Source organism: Macaca mulatta, chromosome 2 (genome assembly GCF_049350105.2).
Source record: "Macaca mulatta isolate MMU2019108-1 chromosome 2, T2T-MMU8v2.0, whole genome shotgun sequence".
Lineage (NCBI taxonomy): Eukaryota > Metazoa > Chordata > Mammalia > Primates > Cercopithecidae > Macaca > Macaca mulatta.
In genome coordinates, this window is record NC_133407.1 from 151,779,961 (window position 1) to 151,800,405 (window position 20,445).

The 20,445-nt window shown below is 55.1% G+C and overlaps 1 protein-coding gene across 50 annotated transcripts in view; it reads right to left on the reverse strand.

Annotated features, from left to right (window-relative positions):
* The window catches only part of IQSEC1 (IQ motif and Sec7 domain ArfGEF 1), a 392,952-nt gene that overhangs the window by 42,551 nt on the left and 329,956 nt on the right, over nucleotides 1-20,445 (reverse strand). For 48 of the 50 annotated variants that reach the window (NM_001261803.1, XM_028843083.2, XM_077989951.1 and 45 more), the window contains 1 exon segment: nucleotides 2,386-2,680. In NM_001261803.1, coding sequence (NP_001248732.1) covers nucleotides 2,386-2,680 — 295 coding nt within the window. 50 annotated transcript variants of the gene reach the window in all.

Here is a 20,445-nt window from a genome sequence, read left to right on the forward strand (position 1 = left end):
GGACAAGACGCTCAGGGGAGGGAAGCCGCTGGCCCAGGGCATGTGGTTCCTGGATAGAGGAGTCGAACCCGTGGCCAGGGCTCCCCCATTCGGCCCTCACTTGTCCCTTCAAGGCAAACTTCTGAGCAGTGCAGAAGAGGAACTGGGAAGAATGTCACTTCTTGATGACACAGGGACAGTATCTGACACCCACTCAAGTCTCCTGCTTCAGGGACAGAAAGCCACTGAAGGGCACAGTGGGCCAGGGGCCAGAAGAGCACAGGAGACTGGCCCTTGGGCTCCTTTCACTAAACGGACTCTGTTATCCAGACTTAAAACTCCTCATGGAATCGGGCACCTTACTTTTTCATCTAGTGATTCCCATGCAATCTGTCCCATTCCCACTTTTGCTGAGTTTTCCGGGAAGCTCGGTGGAGCATCGAATGCTCAGTGGTCCTTGATGTTGCCTCCTCCCTCTCACCTCTTTGGTACCTCTTCTGGGCCTTCCTTTCCATCTCACACACTCAGCAGCCTTTGCACCAGCTGTTGCCTCTTCCTGGAACAGCCAGCTCTAATGCCACCTTAGAGAGGTCTTCCCAACCAGCTTTACCCAATGCTGTCGCCTCCCATAGCCACCCAATTTCTTTCCCCAATTTTTCGAATCCCTAGAGTTTGCATCACTTTCTGGAAGTCAACTGCCTCTGCATTGCTAACTTGCTCCTGTCCAGCTCCTGTGCCACAGTGGAGCTCAAGAGCAGGGGCCTTGCCTCGGTCACGGGCACCCAACACAGTATCTGGTGTGTGGTGGGCGTTCAGATAATATGCATGGAATGAAAATGAATAGCTGGAGTCCTATTAGGCCCACAGTAAGCATATAATTCTCTTCAAAGGCCTCTATTAAGTCCCAACCTTTCTCCTTTCTGTTTAAATGGCTCTGCTGCCAACATCTCTTACTATAAACCGTGGTCCACTTTGGATGTGGGCATCACGGATAAAGGGAACAGAAGCTGCTCTGCACTGTGTCGGCCTGGCTTAAGTTGCAGGGCAGTACCGACAGCCAGGTGAGGAGGGGGCTGATGGGGGATTCCCTGTCAAGAGAGGGGATGATCCTGCAACCCCAGGCAGTATCTGCACCACTCCCTTAGGAAGTTGGGGCACACCAGGCCCAGAACTATACTCTTTAAAGGACAAAAAGGGGAGCACATATTCAGGGCAACTTGAATCTATACTCCCAGCAAACACAAACAAATAAAACCCCCCAAAATTGTTTTTAAAGAAAAAGGATAACTAGGAAGATCTCGGAGCAAGCAGAGGGCGGGTGGGGCCACAGAATGGGTGTGGGTGGGAGTGAAGGCCAGGTGGCTTCTGCAGCATGGAGTCTGGGGAAGATGGGAAAGGGTCCTGGGGCCAGGAGGGGCAGAGGCGGCCACCTGGGCATCTGGAGGAGCTGTCTAGAGCTCAGTGCCCAGGAGCTGGGGAGAGTCTGACAGCCCTCCCCAGCCTGCCCCTGCAAGCTTGCAGAGCTGCTGCCTGGGAGCCCAGGTTCTTGAAGCCTGAAACTGCTATGGGGCTTGTCCATGCACTGGCTCGCTCACTCCCTCACTCACCCATCTGTTCATTCACTCAGATTCTTATTAAAACACCTACTGTGCACTGCACTTGGAGGGACTTGGAAGCCAGAGCTCTTGGCCTCCCCAGGGACTGCTCAGGTCCTCGCTCTTCCCTCTGCACCCCAGGATTCTCCTCTCCTGGTTCAACCCCGAGAGGCTGCCTCTTGTCCTCCCTCGAGCCCAGCCCTAGGCACATTGTGGGTCTGGGCCACCTCTAAGGGCCAAGGCCCCTGGGGGAGGGGTGCAGTCTTCAGTGGGGGGATTTCCCATAGGAGTAGGGAGGTGTGAGCCAGGAGGGGTACAGCAAGCAGCCTCCCCTGGCTGGCCGTAGATGAGGTTCTTTCCAGAGCTTGTGCTGTTCATGCTGTCAAAGGACCTCCCTCCCTCAGCCCTCTCCTGGGTCTTTACAACCTCAGTGGCCGGCCACGTACCCAGTGTGTCCCGATGACATTGGGCTCAGATACCTATCATGATCCCCCAGATCTGGGCCACGCAGGATGTGGAACCTGGGCCATGGCAAAGGCCTCATGTGAAGACGACTCTCTGGATGTCCCCAGAAGGAATGCCAGACAATCCAGGTCCTTCACACACGCCAGCAAGAGCCAGCTGGGGCAAGAGGCTCCTGAGAGCAGCCACAGGTGGAGTTGGAACTGGGGCAGAGTCCTCAGCCTCAGCCCACACGCACCCCAACTCGAGTCTATGGGAGAGAGCTGCCACCATGCCTGGTGGGGGCATACATGGTGGGCAGAGCTGCCCTGTGCTCGCATGTGTGGCCCAAGGGGCTGTGCTCGCCTACCTGCTTGTCCTGCAGGTCCGAGGAGAGCTCATAGCTCTCAGAGAGTGAGCGTGAGCGCTTGATGGCCTCCTCCTCGGCCTGCTTGCGCAGGATGGAGGTCGAGTGCTGTAGCTTGGGCCTCCGTGTGCGCTGCTGTTGCCCCGGCGGCCCCGAATACAGCCCATAGGCTCCCACTGACGTGTGCTCGTAGTGATCTGGGCTCAGGCTGGAACCAGGCACTAAGGGGCCCTGGGGGTAGGCCGAGGGGCTGTCCAAGGATGTGCCAGTCTCGCTGCTGGGGGCCTCGCCCTCGACGCTGCAGAGGAGAGAGAGGCAAGAAGCTTCTGGTGAGCAGGAAACCTGAACACGATGCTGGGCCGTGGGGCGCAACCCCACCATGTTCCTGGAGGAGCCCCCATGCCCACTCTTCTCACACCCCACAGTTGAGTCCACACATGCAGCTGGCAGGACCCTGCAAAGCCCCTCCACTCAGCACCCCACCCATTCGGATTCAGTTTCTCTGTGAAGCGCACCACGCTCTGACATCCCATACACCTTCCTCATTGATTTTGCTCACTGTCCATCACCCACATGCAAATACCAGCTCCCTGAGGACGGCAGTTTTGGTCACTGGGTTGCTGATCATCCCCAGAGCCTAGAGCAGTGCCTGGCACAGAGCAGGTGCTCAGCAATTACTGACTCAGCCAGTTCTGTCACCTTCTCTCCTACCACCTGCATTAAATACACCACTGATTTAAAAACTTTAAAAAAAGGCCGGGCGCGGTGGCTCACACCTGTAATCCCAGCACTCTGGGAGGCCGAGGCGGGCAGATCACGAGGTCAGGAGATCGAGACCGTCCTGGCTAACATGGTGAAACCCTGTCTCTACTAAAAAAATACAAAAAATTAGCTGGGCGTGGTGGCGGTCGCCCATAGTCCCAGCTACTCAGGAGGCTGAGGCAGGAGAATGGCGTGAACCTGGGAAGCGGAGCCTGCAGTGAGCTGAGATTGCGCCACTGCACTCCAGCCTGGGCGACAGAACGTGACTCCATCAAAAAAAAAAAAAAGTTCCAATAATTAACAAAAGTGATTCTGTACTGTATGCCTACATGGGGCCAGCCCTTGTGCTGGTGGTTGCCGTGAGTGAACTGTGCCCTCCACATGTATGTGTTGAAGCCCTGGCCCCCAGCACCTCAGCACGGGACTGTGTTTTGGAAACAGGGTCTTTGTGGAGGTGATGACATTAAAATAAAGTCACTGGGGTGTCCTGATCCAGCCTGACTGGTGTCTTTGTAGGCAGAGGAGATGAGGCCATGGACGCACACAGAGGGAGCAGCATGCGAGGACCCAAGGAGGAGAAGACCACCTGCAGGCCAAGGAGAGGGGCCGTCGGGGAACCCACCCTGCCTACACCCTGATCCCCGACTTCCAGCCTCCAGAGCTGTGTGACAATAAACATCTGTGGTCGAAGGCGCCCGTGTGTGGTGTTTGTCACGGCGAGTCCGGAAACTCATACAATGCTGCATATACATTTTCTCTAAATCTTGAAAGCAGTCTACAAAGAGGAACCATCAACTCCCCCTTTCCAGGTGAGGAGACTGAGGCCTACAGGGGGTGCCAGAGTGACCCAGGTAGGAAGTAGGTGAGTCAGCGTTCAAGCCCAAGTGATGGACTCTGAGACCCGGTGTTCCCCTCCGCCTCACCACCTTCTGTCCCTGCAACATGTACACATTCCTCTGACGTCTCCAAGCACCATGGGGGAGCAGGGCCCCTAATGGGGCCTTGTGGGACGGGCTGACGAGCTCATCCCGACTCGGAACTCGCAAGCCTTTTCACTGTGTGCAGACGCTGGTTTCCGCTGCAGGTGGCTTCTCAGTGTAGGACGAACAGGGAAGGGAGAGAGTTACGTCACAGTTTCCAACACAATGTCCAGTCAGCCTGCCAGGTGCCCTGTCCCTGTCAGATCACTCAACCTTGGGCTGGAAGGACCTTGAAAGACCCTTTCTCCCAGGGGCTGGGCTGGAGGTCCCACTAGATGGGCATAGCAGAGAGGTGGGCACACGGACCCCACGCAGCTGCAATCCTCCCTCCCAGTGCCTTCTTCAGACCAATAGAAGGCCTTGCACACAGCAGCCTGGGGCAGCGGGTCCAGCCCTGCTCTGCTCTGCTTCCGTCCCTGCTGCTCCTCATGAGGCCTGCAGGACCCCAGCGCCCAGTGCAGAATGTGACTGTCATTGGCTCCAGGGAAGCCCGGATTGGGGGCCCCAGTAGGCGGCCTGGAGCAGAGAGCACAGTCAGTGGCCCAGGGGGTAGGGAGTGGCGGCTCTTTGCTGTCAATTCTGCCGTGAGCCAGGGCTGGGCTGTGGATCTCGGCACCTGCTTTGCGGCCCGCAGATTAGGGCAAGACTTCTGGCTGTGGTCTCCAGGGTCAGGCAGGGGATGCCCATCCCACTCCCCAGGAGCTGGGCCATGACAGAGGCCTCCTGAGCAAAAGCCTGAATGAAGAGAGGGGCCTAGGGCTCTCTGCCTGGCTCTGCCCTTATTGGACTGAGAATCAGGGCAGGCTGCCCCTCCCTACAAGACCCCAGTTTCCCTATCAGTAACACGGTGGGTTAGACTCGATGCCTTCAAGCCATCTGAGGAACACCACCCTTCAAGATTCTCCACATCGGCCGGGCGCGGTGGCTCAAGCCTGTAATCCCAGCACTTTGGGAGGCCAAGACGGGTGGATCATGAGGTTAGGAGATCGAGACCATCCTGGCTAACACGGTGAAACCCCATCTCTACTAAAAAATACAAAAAAAAAAACTAGCTGGGCGAGGTGGCGGGCGCCTGTAGTCCCAGCTACTCGGGAGGCTGAGGCAGGAGAATGGCATAAACCCAGGAGGTGGAGCTTGCAGTGAGCTGAGATCTGGCCACTGCACTCCAGCCTGGGTGACAGAGCAAGACTCCGTCTCACAAAAAAAAAAAAAAAAAAGGTTCTTCTCCACATCATAAGAGTCTCCCAACTCCCTCCCCTGCAGCCCCCACCCACAGCAGCCTCCTTTGGGCCTGGTGTGTGTGCCTTGGTAGGGGGAAAGGGGGAGAACAGATCTGAAAATCCTCCCATTCTATTGCTAAAGCTTTGAGCAGCACCTCACAATACTCACCAACCTAATCAACTGTACAAAAGAGCAAATGAGTCTCCATCTCAGACTTCAGGCCCCAGAGCCTCAGGTTGCAGGGGAGTGACAGCCTCAGCCGGGAAGCCCATCCCACACTGTCTGACCCCAGAGCCCACGCCTCTGCTCCAGGCCTGTGCACCTCCCTCTGTCTCGCCTTGTCTTTGCAGCCTGGGGACACATCACACATGCCCTGGACTGGAAACACTTCAGTCAGGGGCCAAATCTGTGCTTCCAAGCAAAAGACTGACAGGAAACAACAGCATCGTCCTTAAAGAGATGCAGCCAGGCCTCCACTCCTAAGAGGAGGATTCAAAACAGTCTCATCACCCTAGGTTCACAGAAGCACAGAGATGGACAGGTGGTTTCCCTGCAGGTCCCTGGAGCTGAAGCAGGAAGCCCCTTGGTGGTCCACGGGCTGCTGCTGAGCTGCAGGGAGGCTCTGCCAGGGAGGGGAGTGTGGGACCCTCACTATGCTGCCCCTCGACCCAGGATGAAGGAGCAATGTTCACCTCAAGTCCGAAGGAATTCTACCCTTCACCAAGCCCTTTCTAACCTGGCCTGAAACCACTGTGAGCAGGCAGAGCAGGGCATCCTTCCCTGACGGTGGGGGGTGGTGAGTGAGGGCCCAGGCCTGCCTGCGAACTTGAGAGGGGCCTTTGTTCCCAGTTGGCCGCGGTGTGGGGCAGACGGGGCTGTGGAAAGAGATCAGGCGGCAGCCACTGAACTCACGATGGGCAGGAGATGGGAGTGCCTGGCGCTGGTAGTGCAGGGTGGCTTTGGGCCCTGGGGCAGGGCATCTTTGGGGATAGGATTGCGATGGTGGTGGCCTGGGGCGGACTTTCTGGGCCTGTGGCAGCCCAAGATTCCACTCTGGGCACTCCTGGGTTCCTGGCTGCCCTGGGTCAGCAGGTCCTGAACATGCTTGGGAGAGGCTGGGCCTCCCTCTCCAGGAAGGGAAGGTCTGACAGTCACCCAGTCTTCCCTTCCATCCCGGAGCCAGGGTCCTGGGGGTCATCAGTTTAGTCCCTTCCCCGACTCAAACGCCCCCATTCAATCTGTCCCCGGGTCCTGTTGAGTCTATTGAATAGCATCAGCTTGTGCAATGTGGCAGCCCTTCCACAGTCCAAAAAAAATCAAACCCAACTTCAAACCATCCCAAAAGAAAGAAATGTCTGGGCGATCCTACTGCAACCAGTGTGGCACCACAGGGATCTTCAGCAAACGTGGACAAAAGTGAGCACAGCGTGGAATTTTCCATGTAGCTATGAACCCACTTTGAGCCAGAGGACATCACCTCTTGATGGCCCCAATCAGCAGCTACGCAGTGCAGTATTAGACCCTAAAAAAGAAGCTTTTCTGAGTTTATCTGAACTGATAAACACAAAGATAATTTAAGTGAAAATGCCCAGTATTGACAAGTACATGCAGCCATGGGCACTCTAGGACTCTGCTGCAAGGAGTATACATCAGTACAGGAAGTTATCAAACTTAAATGATGTGGGCGCTTGACTATTTTCTGGCTGAACTCGTGAAGATGTTTTGCTCTACAGCAACACTCTGAAGCTCTGGGCTCTCAGCCCCACCTTCCTGATTAGGACTCAGCTCTACCCAGTTTCTTCTTGGGGCAGGAAGAACTATCCTATGTCAACTGTTCCCTTTCTAGGGCAGAAACACAGATGCCCTAGTGACAGAGCTTGGCTGTAAAGTGACAGTCACATTTTACCAGCATACATGAGTCTCTAGGTGGGACTTTGGGTTAGAGAACAGCCAGACTGGCTCCCATATCCCTGCCCCGACCTCCTGAGCTCAGCTACTCGACATCTCACCACCCACTTTAGTTGCCTTGGGTATACTTCTCCCACAAACCCAGCCCACTGAACAGGACTGGGGAACACACCAGGGTGAGTCCTTAACTGTACCCCTGAATTTATTATCTCTCTCAGACACCTGGGCCACATGCAGACCAAGGAATGGGCTGAGGCACCTGTTCCAAGTCCCTGAAATTCCTGGCAGTTCAGAGTCTCTGGAACATTCTATGAGAGTTAGGTGGCTGCTGCCCAGCCCTTTTCCATAGATTTGTACAAAGGAAATAAGACCAATGCGTGCAGCAGTACATATGAAGATGTTCACAGCAGTGTTGTTTCTGATTATAAACATCTGGAAATAACCTAAATAAGCATCGACAAGGGGATGATTTAAATTAATTCTGTATGCACAGTGGAAATAACGTCAAGATGGGGGAAGGATCTAGTTTGATGGCTTTTCTTATGAAAAAGACTTGGGGATTTTTTGTGGACTATAAGAGGAATGTGAGCTGATGTTATGATGTGGCCGAGAAGCCAGTCACTAACGTGAATAAAAAGCCAGGAGCAAAAATAGCCCTGCTGCCCGCCACAGTTCTCAGACACAGCAGAAGACAGTGCACAGACAGTCCAGAGCCTGAGGGCAGGGATGGCAGACCTGGGACACATGCATGCACCACCCACTCCTCCTGGGCAGACATTGCTAATTGATCACAGACTCCCTCCTAAAGAGCTTAGATGATGCTTCAGCCTCATTCCAACGCAGCACTCCATACAACTGATCCCAGCTAGCATGTGAGATGGACTCTATTTGCCAAGGCCAAATAACGGTATGCCAGGAAGCAGTATAACAGTATCCTCCTATCAAGAACTGGGGCTGTACAGCCGGGAGGAAAGCAGCCTCGGGGAAATGATGTGATCCCTATCATCAAGCCTCTGACAGGCTGACAAGCTGAGGCTAGAGATTTCTCTTGCAGGCAGAACTATGACTGCCAATACCCGACCCGATGAAGGACACTCTCACGTGGTTAGGGCTGCTGAAGAGGTGGTGAGTTCTCTGTCATCGGAGGTGTGTAAGCTGCAGCAGGTCAGACACCCGTCAGAAAGGTGGTACAAGGGACTCCAATCCTGGCTGGAAGCCTCTATCCCAGCGCCATACGACCTGAGTCCGCCATCTTTACACGGAGGTCTCAGCTTAATCCCACTGCCTCCACAAGGCCACCCTTACTCCACACACTCTTCCCCACCCCGGGGATCACCTGATCTCTTGTGTAGTCCACCTGCACCATAGGGAAGTCTTGCTCTGTGAGGGTGGGAGACAACTGCCCAAGCATCCCCCAAAGCCCTGGCCTCCAGCAAAGATGGGAATGGCCAGGAGCAGGAGGCCTGCTCCTTCCCATGAGACGAGTTCTGTATGTCCAGGATGGGCCCCCGGTGGTGGGACAGGCCTAGGACAGGGCCAGAGAGCACATAAGGGCCTGGAGCTGCTTGTGGATGCATCCATACTCTGTCCCAGAGCCCGTCGTGGGCTCAGGCACAGACAGCCCTCCTCTCCCAGCCCAGGGACTCCAAGTGCTGGTCACTGGAAGGTCACCAAGCTCTTCTCCCATCTCCAGTTTTCCAAACATGCTTTCCTGTGATGGAGGTGGTATGTGGAGTTTTATGTGGGGACACGGCTGGGTGAGGCGCTAGATCCCTACAGGACAGTGTTGCAATGGACACCTCACAGGAACAGAGAACACAACTTGGAGAGTTTCCTCCTGCTGCCCCGCCCCACCCAGCCTTTCTGCCAAGCAAGGGGCTAAGCAGGCTCCTGGGTGAAATTCTAGCTCTACTGCTTACTAGCTGTGTGACCACAGGGGGAACTAATGCTGTGCCTTAGGTTCCTTTCCTCTAAAATGGGGGTAACTAGTGTATCTACTTCACAGGACTGTGGAGACTTAGTGGAGCTGACACAGTGAGGTCCTTAAGAAAGTGCTTGGCTCATTTTCAATGACTGTCTCGGGTTATTCTCTGATCTACAAGTCCCAGCAGCTAGAGGCAGAAGGGCAGACAAGCCTAGTGCCCCAAGCCAGGGTCACCTGCCCTGCACCCTGCCTGCTGCTGGGACCGTCTCTGTGAGACACCCACCTCCAGGCTGGAGAGCCTGACCCCAGGGTGGACCCAGAGACCCTCCACTGGCCCGTTCCCTGGACTGGGGAGCTCATGGGGATGGGTGAGAGAGGCAAACAGTCCAACCCCAGCCCCTCAGCCCAGACCTGTTGGATGCCACGTCCTGACTCGCCAGGGAGTGAGTCAGGGCGGGGGGCTGTGGCCTCTCAGTCACGGATGTCTCTAATTATGGCCTATGAAGTAATGAATGACTTTTCTCAAGAAAAATGTTAGCCAGGGGAGGTTCTGGGCACCAATGAGGGGACAAGATGAAAGCAGTGACCTACTGTTCACCCCCAACATCGACAACGACAATGGTAGTAACAGCGAATGTTTATATGGTTAGTGATGTTCTAAGCTGTATATGGAACCCATTCAGTGCTCCCAATACCCTGCAGGCACGGAGAGGTGGCACCCATCTCCAAGGGCATATGGGCAGTCTGGCCAGGGAGCCCAAACACGTACCCATTGTGCTTATGCAACTTCTTACGGAGGGGGCATACACACATGTATATACACACATATACATACGCAAACACAGATATACACGGTCTGAATTATACAGCAGCAACTTCTCCATAAACCTGCCAGGTACAAGATGCCGTGGCGGGTGTGTTTAAAATACATGACCTGTAACTCAACCACCATCGCTGGGAGGTAGCTAGGACTGCTCCCTTCTGCAGATGACAAACTCAGGGATGGAAGAGTTGAGTCACCCAGTCAAGGTGGTGAGTATAAGACAGGATTGTGTGGGACCTGACCCCACACCAGGGCCTCTCCTGCCCAGCTGCTCAGGGGAAAAGCATGCTGCTGGCAGCTTGGACAGGGCTGGGTCCAGAGCCTAGGGGTCCTGGGGTTGTGCATGATTATGAGATAAATCAGAGAAATAAGCGTAGTCATGTGTGGCCAGCGGGTGGCCACATCACACAGCAAAGCCACCCTCTTCAGAGTGGGCCGGGCCCCATGCTAGAGGAAGCAGGCAATCTCGAAAGCCTGTCTGTGGTTAAATGTCCATGCCAGCAGCCTCAGGCCAGACTCCTGGCAGTCTGCACAGGCCAGAGCAAAACAGTCTCCTGAAGTACGTATGCCCATCACGCCTCCAGGCCTCGTGGCTTCCCCTACACTCTGCTTTCAGGGTTTCTGATTTCCAGAAAGGGAGCCTAGACTGGGCAGGCACAATTCATTTCCAGCCCTCACAAGCTCCCTCTTGGGGCTTTCTGTGGCTCTTCTCTGCCTAGGCCACATTAACCAAGGTTAGTCACCCAGAGGAAGGAAGGGGATGGTCTTGCTCTGCACCGGGCTATCTTCATCTTTATGCCCCTGTCTCGGGGAGGGATGGGACACAGCCATGCAGGGTCTGGGGGGTGGGTGGGGCACATCCTCTGAGCAAGAGCAAGGACGGCACAGCCGGAGAGGGGCGGCCGCCACCCCTGCCAGGTCTCCGCAGGGTGGTCCTGGTGCAGAGAGAACAGGTGGGTTTGTAAGGCCAGGGGCAGGAGCTTCAGACAGCTAGCAGTTTTGAACAGTTCAGCAATTTAAGAAGGGGCCGCGTGGCCAGGCGCGGTGGCTCAAGCCTGTAATCCCAGCACTTTGGGAGGCCGAGACGGGCGGATCACGAGGTCAGGAGATCGAGACCATCCTGGCTAATACGGTGAAACCCCTTCTCTACTAAAAATACAAAAAACTAGCCGGGCGACGTGGTGGGCGCCTGTAGTCCCAACTACTCGGGAGGCTGAGGCAGGAGAATGGCATAAACCCGGGAGGTGGAGCTTGCAGTGAGCTGAGATCCGGCCACTGCACTCTAGCCTGGGCGACAGAGCAAGACTCCATCTCAAAAAAAAAAAAAAAAAAAAGAAGGGGCTGCTTTAAGGGTTAGTGGAGGTGTTCAAGCAGGGTCTGGAAAAATCAGTCTTTCTGGGCTGATGTGGCTGGGGGTGGGTCACCCACACATATGCTCACCCACTATGCCACTATGCAATGGGGGAGCCCAGCACAAGCTAAGTACACAGATTTCACCCCTGCAATGAGCCCGTCAAGAAAGCACTGCTCTTCCCATTCTCCAGATGAGAAAATGAAGGCTCAGGAAGGGCCCACTGTGATCCTTGCTCAGGATTGCAGAGCACAGAGCAGAGTCAAGATTCAAATCCATGTCATTTTTCTAGTCTTTCCCACTCTGGAATGCTCTCGGGACTGGTGGTAGTCCCCAAGAGCTAGCCTGGCCCCAAGGAGCAGAATGCAAGGACACAAAGAAATGGACCTCAAAGGAAAACTGAGTGTGTAAAGAAGGGACATAAAATTGGCCAGCTGCGGTGGCTCACGCCTGCAATCCCAGCACTTTGGGAGGTTGAGGTGGGACATTGCTTGAGGCCAGGAGTTTGAGATCAGTCTGAGAAACATAGCAAGACCCTGTCTCCACAAAGCATTTTTAAAAAATATTAGCTGGGCATGATGGCAAGTGTCTATAGTCCTGGTGCTTTGGGAGGCCATGGCAGGAGGATCACTTGAGGCCAGGAGTTGAAGACCAGCCTGGGTAACATAATGAGGCTCCATCTCTACAAATTTTTTTTTTTTTTTTTTTGAGACGGAGTCTCGCTCTGTCCCCCAGGCTGGAGTGCAGTGGCGTGATCTCCGCTCACTGCAAGCTCTGCCCCCCAGGGTTCATGCCATTCTCCTGCCTCAGCCTCCCGAGTAGCTGGGACTACAGGCGCCGCCGCCACACCCAGCTAAATTTTTGTAATTTTAGTAGAGATGGGGTTTCACAGTGTTCACCAGGATGGTCTCAATTTCCTGACCTCGTGATCTGCCTGCCTCAGCCTCCCAAAGTGCTGAGATTACAGGCGTGAGCCACTGCGCCCAGCCAAATTTTTTTTTTTTTTTTTTTGAGACGGAGTCTCGCTCTGTGCCAGGCTGGAGTGCAGTGGCGCAATCTTGGCTCACTGCAAGCTCCGCCTCCCGGCTTCATACCATTCTCCTGCCTCAGCCTCCCGAGTAGCTGGGACTACAGGCGCCCGCCACCATGCCCAGCTAATTTTTTGTATTTTTAGTAGAGACGGGGTTTCACCGTGTTAGCCAGGATGGTCTCGATCTCCTGACCTCGTGATCCACCCGTCTCAGCCTCCCAAAGTGCTGGGATTACAGGTGTGAGCCACCGCGCCCAGCCAAAAATTTTTTTTAAATAGCTGGGAACAGTGTCTCATGCCTGTAGTCCTGGCTACTCAGGAGGCTGGGACAGGAGGATCCCTTGAGCACAAGGAGCTCAAGGCTGCAGTTAGCTATGATTACATGACTGTACTCCAGCCTGGGCCACAGAACAAGACCCTGCCTCTAAAAAACTTTTTAAAAATTATAATAAAAGGGCTGGGTATGGTGGCGAACGCCTGTAATCCCAGTACTTTAGGAGGCCGAGGAGGATGGATCATTTGAGCCCAGGTGTTTGAGACTGGCCTGGCCAACATGATGAAACTCTGTCTCTACTAAAAATACAAAAAATAGCTGGGTATGGCGGCGCAAGCATGTAATCCGAGCTACTCAGGAGGCTAAGGCACAAGAATTGCTTAAACCTGGGAGGCAGAGGTTGCAGTGAGCTGAGATTGCACTACTGGGTAACAGAGTGAAACTTGGAGTGTACACCAGCTGGGCAACAGAGTGAACCTCTATCTCAAAAAAAAAAAAAAATTATAATAAAAGAAGAGAAATAGAATTAACTGGTGTAGCCAGCAAGACAGGAATAGTGAGGGCTTTCCCAGGGGAGGCCATTCCAGTGCCAGTCAGCCATACCCCCTTCTCTGGTCTTGAGGGGAGGCAGCATCCCCACCGATGCCTAAAGCCTTACAGCCTGGCAAGCAGTTCTAGGAGAATGATGCCTGGCTGCTGACCAAAAGGACTTATAGACTCCTGAGGTCCTTCCTAGAGAGCAGTAGGGTGAGAACATTCTAGATAAGGCCCAGCAACGCTGGTCGCCTCCTCTGGCAGGCAGGGTTCGGATGAACACGACCTAGTGGTGAGCAGGAGGGGTGCAGTCGCAGTACCCCCAGTGGAAACCTGGGGAGGGTGGACAGAGAGGGAACGAGTGAGCCCTGGAGGAGCACACGTAATGGGCACAGACGCTGAGTCCCGTGCTCAGAGCCTCCAGATGCTGCCAAGGTCTGGGACAGAGGGGATGGTGGGGCTGTGGCCCTCACATGGAAAGATTTAGAGTAAGAACCTGTAGGAAGCACTGGCACGAGGTGACGGCCACCTGAACATCCCATGTGACTTCCACTGGCTAACCCGGAGCACCATATCTAAAACGGGACAATCCAGAAGCCACCCCTACAGGGCACAGCGGGAGAAGGTGGGGGCAGGAGGGTTTCTGCATTTACCCAGCTCCCAGGTTTGGAGAAATGAGGATATCCAGGAATTGCAGAGGAACCCAAGAAACCAGACATCCTGCTGCCCAGGCACTGCCCCTTTGAGCCCTAGTGGACAGCCCAACTTCAGGCTCCAAACTGAGCTCCCCACACCAGGCCAGCTCCCCACAGCCTTGCCATCTCAATGGGGTGTGGTTGGGGTCCTCGGAGCTGCTCGCTGAGCGTCACTCTTGGCAACTCTTTCTCAGACCCTCCTCCCCATCTGTCAGCACATCGGGCTGTTCCGCCTTCAACACAGATCCCGCATCTGCCAGCCTGTGTGGCCCTCATCTCTTCCCTGTGTGACTGCCACGGCCTCTCCAGGCTCTTCGAGCCTCACATGCCACCCTACCCCATTCCTCTCCACCCAGCAGTTGGAGTCCTGTTAAAACACAATCCTGACCACATTCTCCTCTCACTTGGTGGGATTTAGAGCCCAAGTCCTCCCATTGATCCAGGAGACTCTGCGGGACCCAGCCATTCCTCCTGCTACCCTCCACTGAACCCCCTGGTCACTCCAGCCCAGCCCCCTGGCCTCCTGGCTGTTCCTCTCTGCTCTGGAATGCTCCCACCCCAAGACCTGTGCAGGTGCTGTTCCTGCTGCTCAGCGCAGCCTTCCCCAAGTCCGCTGGCTCCCTCCCTCACTCTATTCAGGCCTCTGAAGACAACTGGAGGGATGTGGCTGAGAAGGAAGAGAAGATGGGGAGGTGGCAGAAGAGGGATGAGGACTCCAAGAAGGCATGTGGTTTAAGCTGGAAGAGACCTCAGCATATATGAATGGTGACAGGCAGCGACCCTGACAGGAGGAAGAGGTCGGGCTGGTGGGTGGGCACACCACCAGAGGGCTGAAACCCTCCTCTGGGGCTTCACTGTTCTCTGAGGGGCAGGGAGGGAGGCCAGTCAGCTGCTGACGGGGCCTGATCCTTCATCCCCCCAGCAAGGTGGGGCTCAGCCAGGGACAATTTCAGGAAGCTAGGTCTGAACTGAGCAAGCCAGGGGGAAACGCAGAATGCCTCCAACCCTGTGCCTGGCTGCAGGGAGCACACCCACAGTGCTGTCTCCGTGCCTCTTGGTCTCCGTGTGCCGTAGACAGACCTGTCCAATGGCCCCTCAGAGCCTGGAAATGCCGTGGCAGCCCGGCCTCCATCCGCGGGGGACACTGAGGCTGACTGTCCAGTTGCCTCCAGAGAAGAGGACCCTGGGCGGAGATCGGCCTCACTGACATCCCCCTGCCCTGGCCTCAGGCCTGCCCTGCTGAGGCCCAGATAAGGCCCGGCCCAGCTCCGCCTCAGGCTGTAGCATTATCTTTAACGACTAAAAAGCCTCCAGAAGTGGCTTTTATATATGTAGAAAAATATAGGACTCGAACAATGAACTTTTCAAAGCGGAAGGCTATTTTTAGAGCTTTGCTTACTGATCCAACGTTCAGCATCTCCCTATATGTCAGCAGCTGCTGGCGAGATGGGCAGGTGGCATGAGGAGTCAGGCAGCAGTCAGGGTACAGGGGGCTTCTCAGGCCACCCAACCATACGAAGGAAGATACAGTTTTTCGCGCTGCCCCTGCCCTCTGGTCCCGAGCACTCTGTACAGCTCTGTCAGGCACCTACCACCCTAATGTTGTCATGACAGGAGTGGCAGCAACATTCTGGGCTACAGTCCAACGCTTGAGTTGGAACCCCAACTTCTCTGAGCCTTGGTTTCCTAACTGCACAGTGGGGGCAAGGCTGCCCCTTCATGGCCTCACAGTGGAGTCAGTGGGAGTGTTCCAGGAAGCCCCACCAACAGCTAATGCCATGCCTAATTAGAGGGTAATTATTTCAGGAGAGACCTCCTGTCCTCAGACAGGGCTTATTCTCATCAGCACATAGCCAGGCAGGGCACAAAGAAAGGTCTCTATGTCCTGTGAACCCAGGGCCACACAGCCAAGGCAGCCGTTATCCTGTCAAAGGCAGTCTTTCCAGCCCCAGGGAGGTGGTGGTTCCAGCCTCCCAGCCCAGGCCTTGCTCCCAAACATAAAGAGTACCGTCAGCCTACAGGGGCCAGGCCACTCTCCATGGCTGCTGTGAGGCCCTCTCACTCAAAGAGACCAGTGAGTGGGTTTTGGAGATGAGAATGCAGGTTCCAGGAGACAGGCTGGGGATGAGAGGGCAGCCCCTAGAACCTGGAATCAGATCTGCCCTGCCCCCTCACAGCTTCAGGGGCTTCCATGGGAAAGAGCCCGAGGGCCTTAGTGGTTGTGGATCAATGGCAGCCTGGAGCCCAGGGCTGGGAGAGGCCCTGGATAATGTCACAGGGCGTCTGATGGGGGCTGCATGACAAACATGGGGGAGAGGGGTCTCCCTCAGCAGGAGGGAAGGAAAAGATGGATCCGCAGGGGCCATCTCCCCGGATCTCTGTTAGGTTTCCTCACAGCACGGCTCCATATCTGACTCCATCTTTTATCCTGCTTTCTTATTTCTCTCTCTCCCCATGAGGAGGTCAGCTCCGGAAGGGCAGTGTTTGTCTGTTTTCCTCACTGAAGTTTCCACAGTGCCTAAATAGGGCTGGGCACACGGCAGGTGCTCAGTCTGAATCTGCTGAATGAATGAATGATGCTGCTAGTGACTAGGGGACCTGCACAACCCTGGAAGTAGATGCCGGCACTCCTAACACAGAGGGGTCAGGACAGGATGCCCCGCGCTCAGGATGGAGAGCCACAGAGCAGGGCAGAACAGGTCCCCGGTGCCAAGGCACGGCTGGCTATCTTCTCTTTCTCCCACAACTCCACAGGCTGACGGCAGGGCTGCTGCTCTCTCATTTACAGGTGGGAGCACCAAAGCCTGGAGAGGACAGGGGCTCAACAGTCACACGGCTGACACGCAGCCCAGCCTGGCAGAGCCCCGTGACTGTGGAGCTGTGTCCACACCCCTCCTTTGCTCTGCAGCTGGGTTGTGGAGACACCAAACGACTATGGAAACTGTGAGTTTCTCCACCGTACAGACACATGCTCACTGCGCTGAAAACACTGTCCCACAGGCCTCAAGTCACCAAGGAACCTGGAATACTGAGATCAGCTCCACCCCTTGAGGACGCCCTGGGCTCAGCTCTCTGTGTGCTGCTTCTGCCCTGTGCGCGCCCCACCCTCCCACAGTCCCGGGAGGCCTGCTGGGCTGGCCTGGGCACTGGCGGGGCCTCAGAAAGGAAGCAGGGGGCAGACTGGCTCCACAGGCTGGCAACCTGCACTTTCACTTGGGCCGAGAGCCAGCTGGCAGGGGGGCTGTGAGGCTCTGGACTGGGGGCCGATACAAACACCCTACAATCAGTCCCAGCCAGGGCCTCTGCCTGGTGAGGTGTCACCACTACAGGCATCACTATCAGTGCCACAGAGGGGCCCCAACCCAGGGCAACAGGCCTAAAACAGGAAAAGTCATCCTCTAACGCCAATCCTGCAGCCAACCCCAGGACAGGCAGCCTTTAAAGAGAGGGGCTGGGCAAAGCCCTTTATTCTCTCGAGTGCCACCTGGGCCAGGGCCAAGGTGAGGGACCCTTGGCCTCGCCCCTGGGAGAGTTGGTCAGGAGACCTAGCACCTGCCCGGCTGCTCCCCATAAGGAGACCTCGGACTGCACAGAGCTCTCTGGAAGACAGATTCTGTGTGGGGGGTTCACAAGGTCTCCAATACTGGCAGCCCCTGGCCCAACTTGATCCACAAAACATGCTCTCTGTGGCCCAGTGTTTCAAAAACTAGAATGAATCACTAACATTTCAGCATCTTAAGATTTTATATGAAAATCTAAGTTTCTGACTCATCTTGGGGACCTGGCCACCCTGGGCCCATATTCCCACTTGATAACAGTCAGATGAAGCGAGGTGGCAGCCGCATCCATCAGACAGCACATGTTCCGTCACCACCACAGTCCCCACCACTGCCACAGTCCCCACCACTCCCTATCGCCCACGCATACCTGGGTCACCACTTCTCTTCCTGCCTGCTGGCAGCATCCACGTTTGCCTATGATGCTTAGACAGGACCAAAATTCTAGGCCCAACGCAAAGAAAAGAACTAGGATCTACAGCCTGGGATCAGTTGTTCCCAAGAAACCTAATTTAGAACACCAATTCCCGAGAGGCAGGGTTCAAGAACTCCCACAGCTCTGCATGGCCGGTGGGAACACCAAGGCCTTCTGCTCCACTGGGTCCTGTGAGTGTGTGGTTTTTACAAGGCTCTAGCAAATTAACATCATCACAGTGACCACAATCCACAATCCCATGGTCATCATAACCACCAAGCCTCAATTCACCAGATGCCCTCGTTCCTAAGTTTCATAGGGTTAGGATATAATTTTCAAAGTCATCTGATACCTGGTGTTTATTCCAAAACTGGACTCTAAGAGGATGTCCTGAGGTTCAAATTCAAGCTGTCCCCACCCTCGGCAGCCCCCTCCGTCCACCTGTGAGAATGCCAACCTGAGTTTGGAGGAATGCTCAACGGCTCCAGAAGCGTTCCTGGGGAGCGTGGTGGGGAGCTCTAGGTGCAATCGGGAGACCAGGTCTCTCTACAGCTCCCCCACTTCCAGGCTGAGTGGTCCCAGGCAAGGGACCTCCACTCTCTGGGCTTCTGTTGTCTCATCTGCACAATGGGCATCACTCCTGCCCTGCTTGCCCAACAGGAGCGTGGGAATTGAGGGAAGACACACTTTGTCAACTGTAAATCCCACGTGGAGCTGTTTCTGTTCTGTGCCATCAGCCAGAGAGGAAGGCTCAATCCCCTCAACTCCTCAAGTCTTGGCTGGGCTTGTCCAGGTCAGAGAAAGAGGGACATCAGGAGAAGTATTCCCCAGTCCAGCGCCAAATTAAGCCCTGCAGGATCAGGAAACCAGATACGTCCATCTCTGTGCCTGCGTAGAGGGCTTTATGCTTCCAAAGGCCTCCTTCCTTCCACTCTGCCACAGCTTACCTGGTCTCAAGATACAAAGTTTACAAGACTGCTTCCCTTGCCATGACCTCATCTGCATGGCCTCACCCTCTCCCCTTCTTCCTTTAGTTTCTTCATTAACCATTCCTATAGCCTGCACTCTGCCAGATGCTTGCCCCTGGCTAAGGAGGGTGGTTCTTGTTGGTTCTGAGTGCACAGAGATGACCAGAAGCTTCCAACCCCTGGGCTCACTCAGAAAGATTTTTCAGAATATACACACATACAGAGCCAAAAATCTTCCTGGCTGAGCCAAATTAAATACAGAGGCCTCTAGTTATTTCCATACACACCAAATGGACTTAAATAAAGCAGTTCTCTGTGGCAGGCTCCAGCACACAGAGCTAGGCTGGGCCCCAGGGACGCTCCGGGAGAGCCAGGCTGGAGGCACAGGCTGGGGGCACAGGCTGGGGAGGCTAGCTCTGGACAGGGTGTGGGCAGAAAGAAGGAGACAGATGCCCATCGCGCAGAAGATGGCCCACCCTGCCAGCCAGGGCCTGCGCTGTGGCCATCTTGGCCCAGACAATCTTGGTCTTTTTTAGGTGCACAGCAAAACTGAAAGGAAAGTATGGCGTTCTCATGTACCCACTGCCCCAAGGCAGGCACAGCCGCTATCAACATCCACACTGGAGTGGCACATTGTTACAGTCCATGAACTACAGTGACACATCATCATCACCAAGGTCCACAGTCTACATTCGGCTTCACGCTTGGTGTTGTAAACAGCAACCTTTTGAAGTAGGTACTATATCATCTTCCCATTTTGTGGATGAAGAAACTGAGGCACAGAGAAGTGATGTAATTTACCCAAGGCCATGTGACTCACACAGGACGTGAGGAGGGGCGAGGCTGGCTGGGCCACTTCCCTGCCTGTCACGCTCTTCCCTCTGCAGGGCCAGTCCACCACCCTGTCTGCCCATTGAACTCCCCTTGCCCTTGCAGGACCTGGTGCAGGTGCTGCCCAGACCTGCAGCACAGCAGCTGCCAGGCCCCATGGCAAGTCAGCGATCTGCCCACAGCACCCAGTGCAGGGGCACAGAAAGGGTCTTGGGGACAAATGAAGGCTGGGGGTAGGAAACACTATCCCACTCAGCTTCCCCACCTACAACATTGGCACACAGAGCTCTTCCCTGGCAACTGTCTGGTACCCAGCAGGCAGGAGCTGTGTGGCTCTGGGCAAATGACTTGGCCTCTCTGTGTCTGTTTCTCAGTCATAAAATGGGAGTATTGTTCACCCAGCAGGGCTGCTGTGAGGGCCATATGATAACACACACACAAATCCTCAGCCTGGGGCCTGTCACCCAGGAAATGCACAGAGTAGCTGCTGCCACTGTCACGATTTAGGGCTGTTACCACTTTGCTACACTGCATGGTGCCATGGGGGCTAGAGGGAGGTGAGCAGGCCAAAGAGGAAGAGGTCTGAAGGAACGCAGACCATCTGACTCCACACTAGCACCCATACCTGGGGAGCACGAGGGGCGCCTGGCTGGGATGTGGCCGTGCCTAGGGTGTGACTTTGGCTTGTTTTTAACTAAGCTGTGTTGGGGGTGCTGTATGTACGAAGCACTGTGCTAGGAGCTAGGGTAGCAACCACACATTCATACTGAGGGCAGTGGCTGAAATGTGT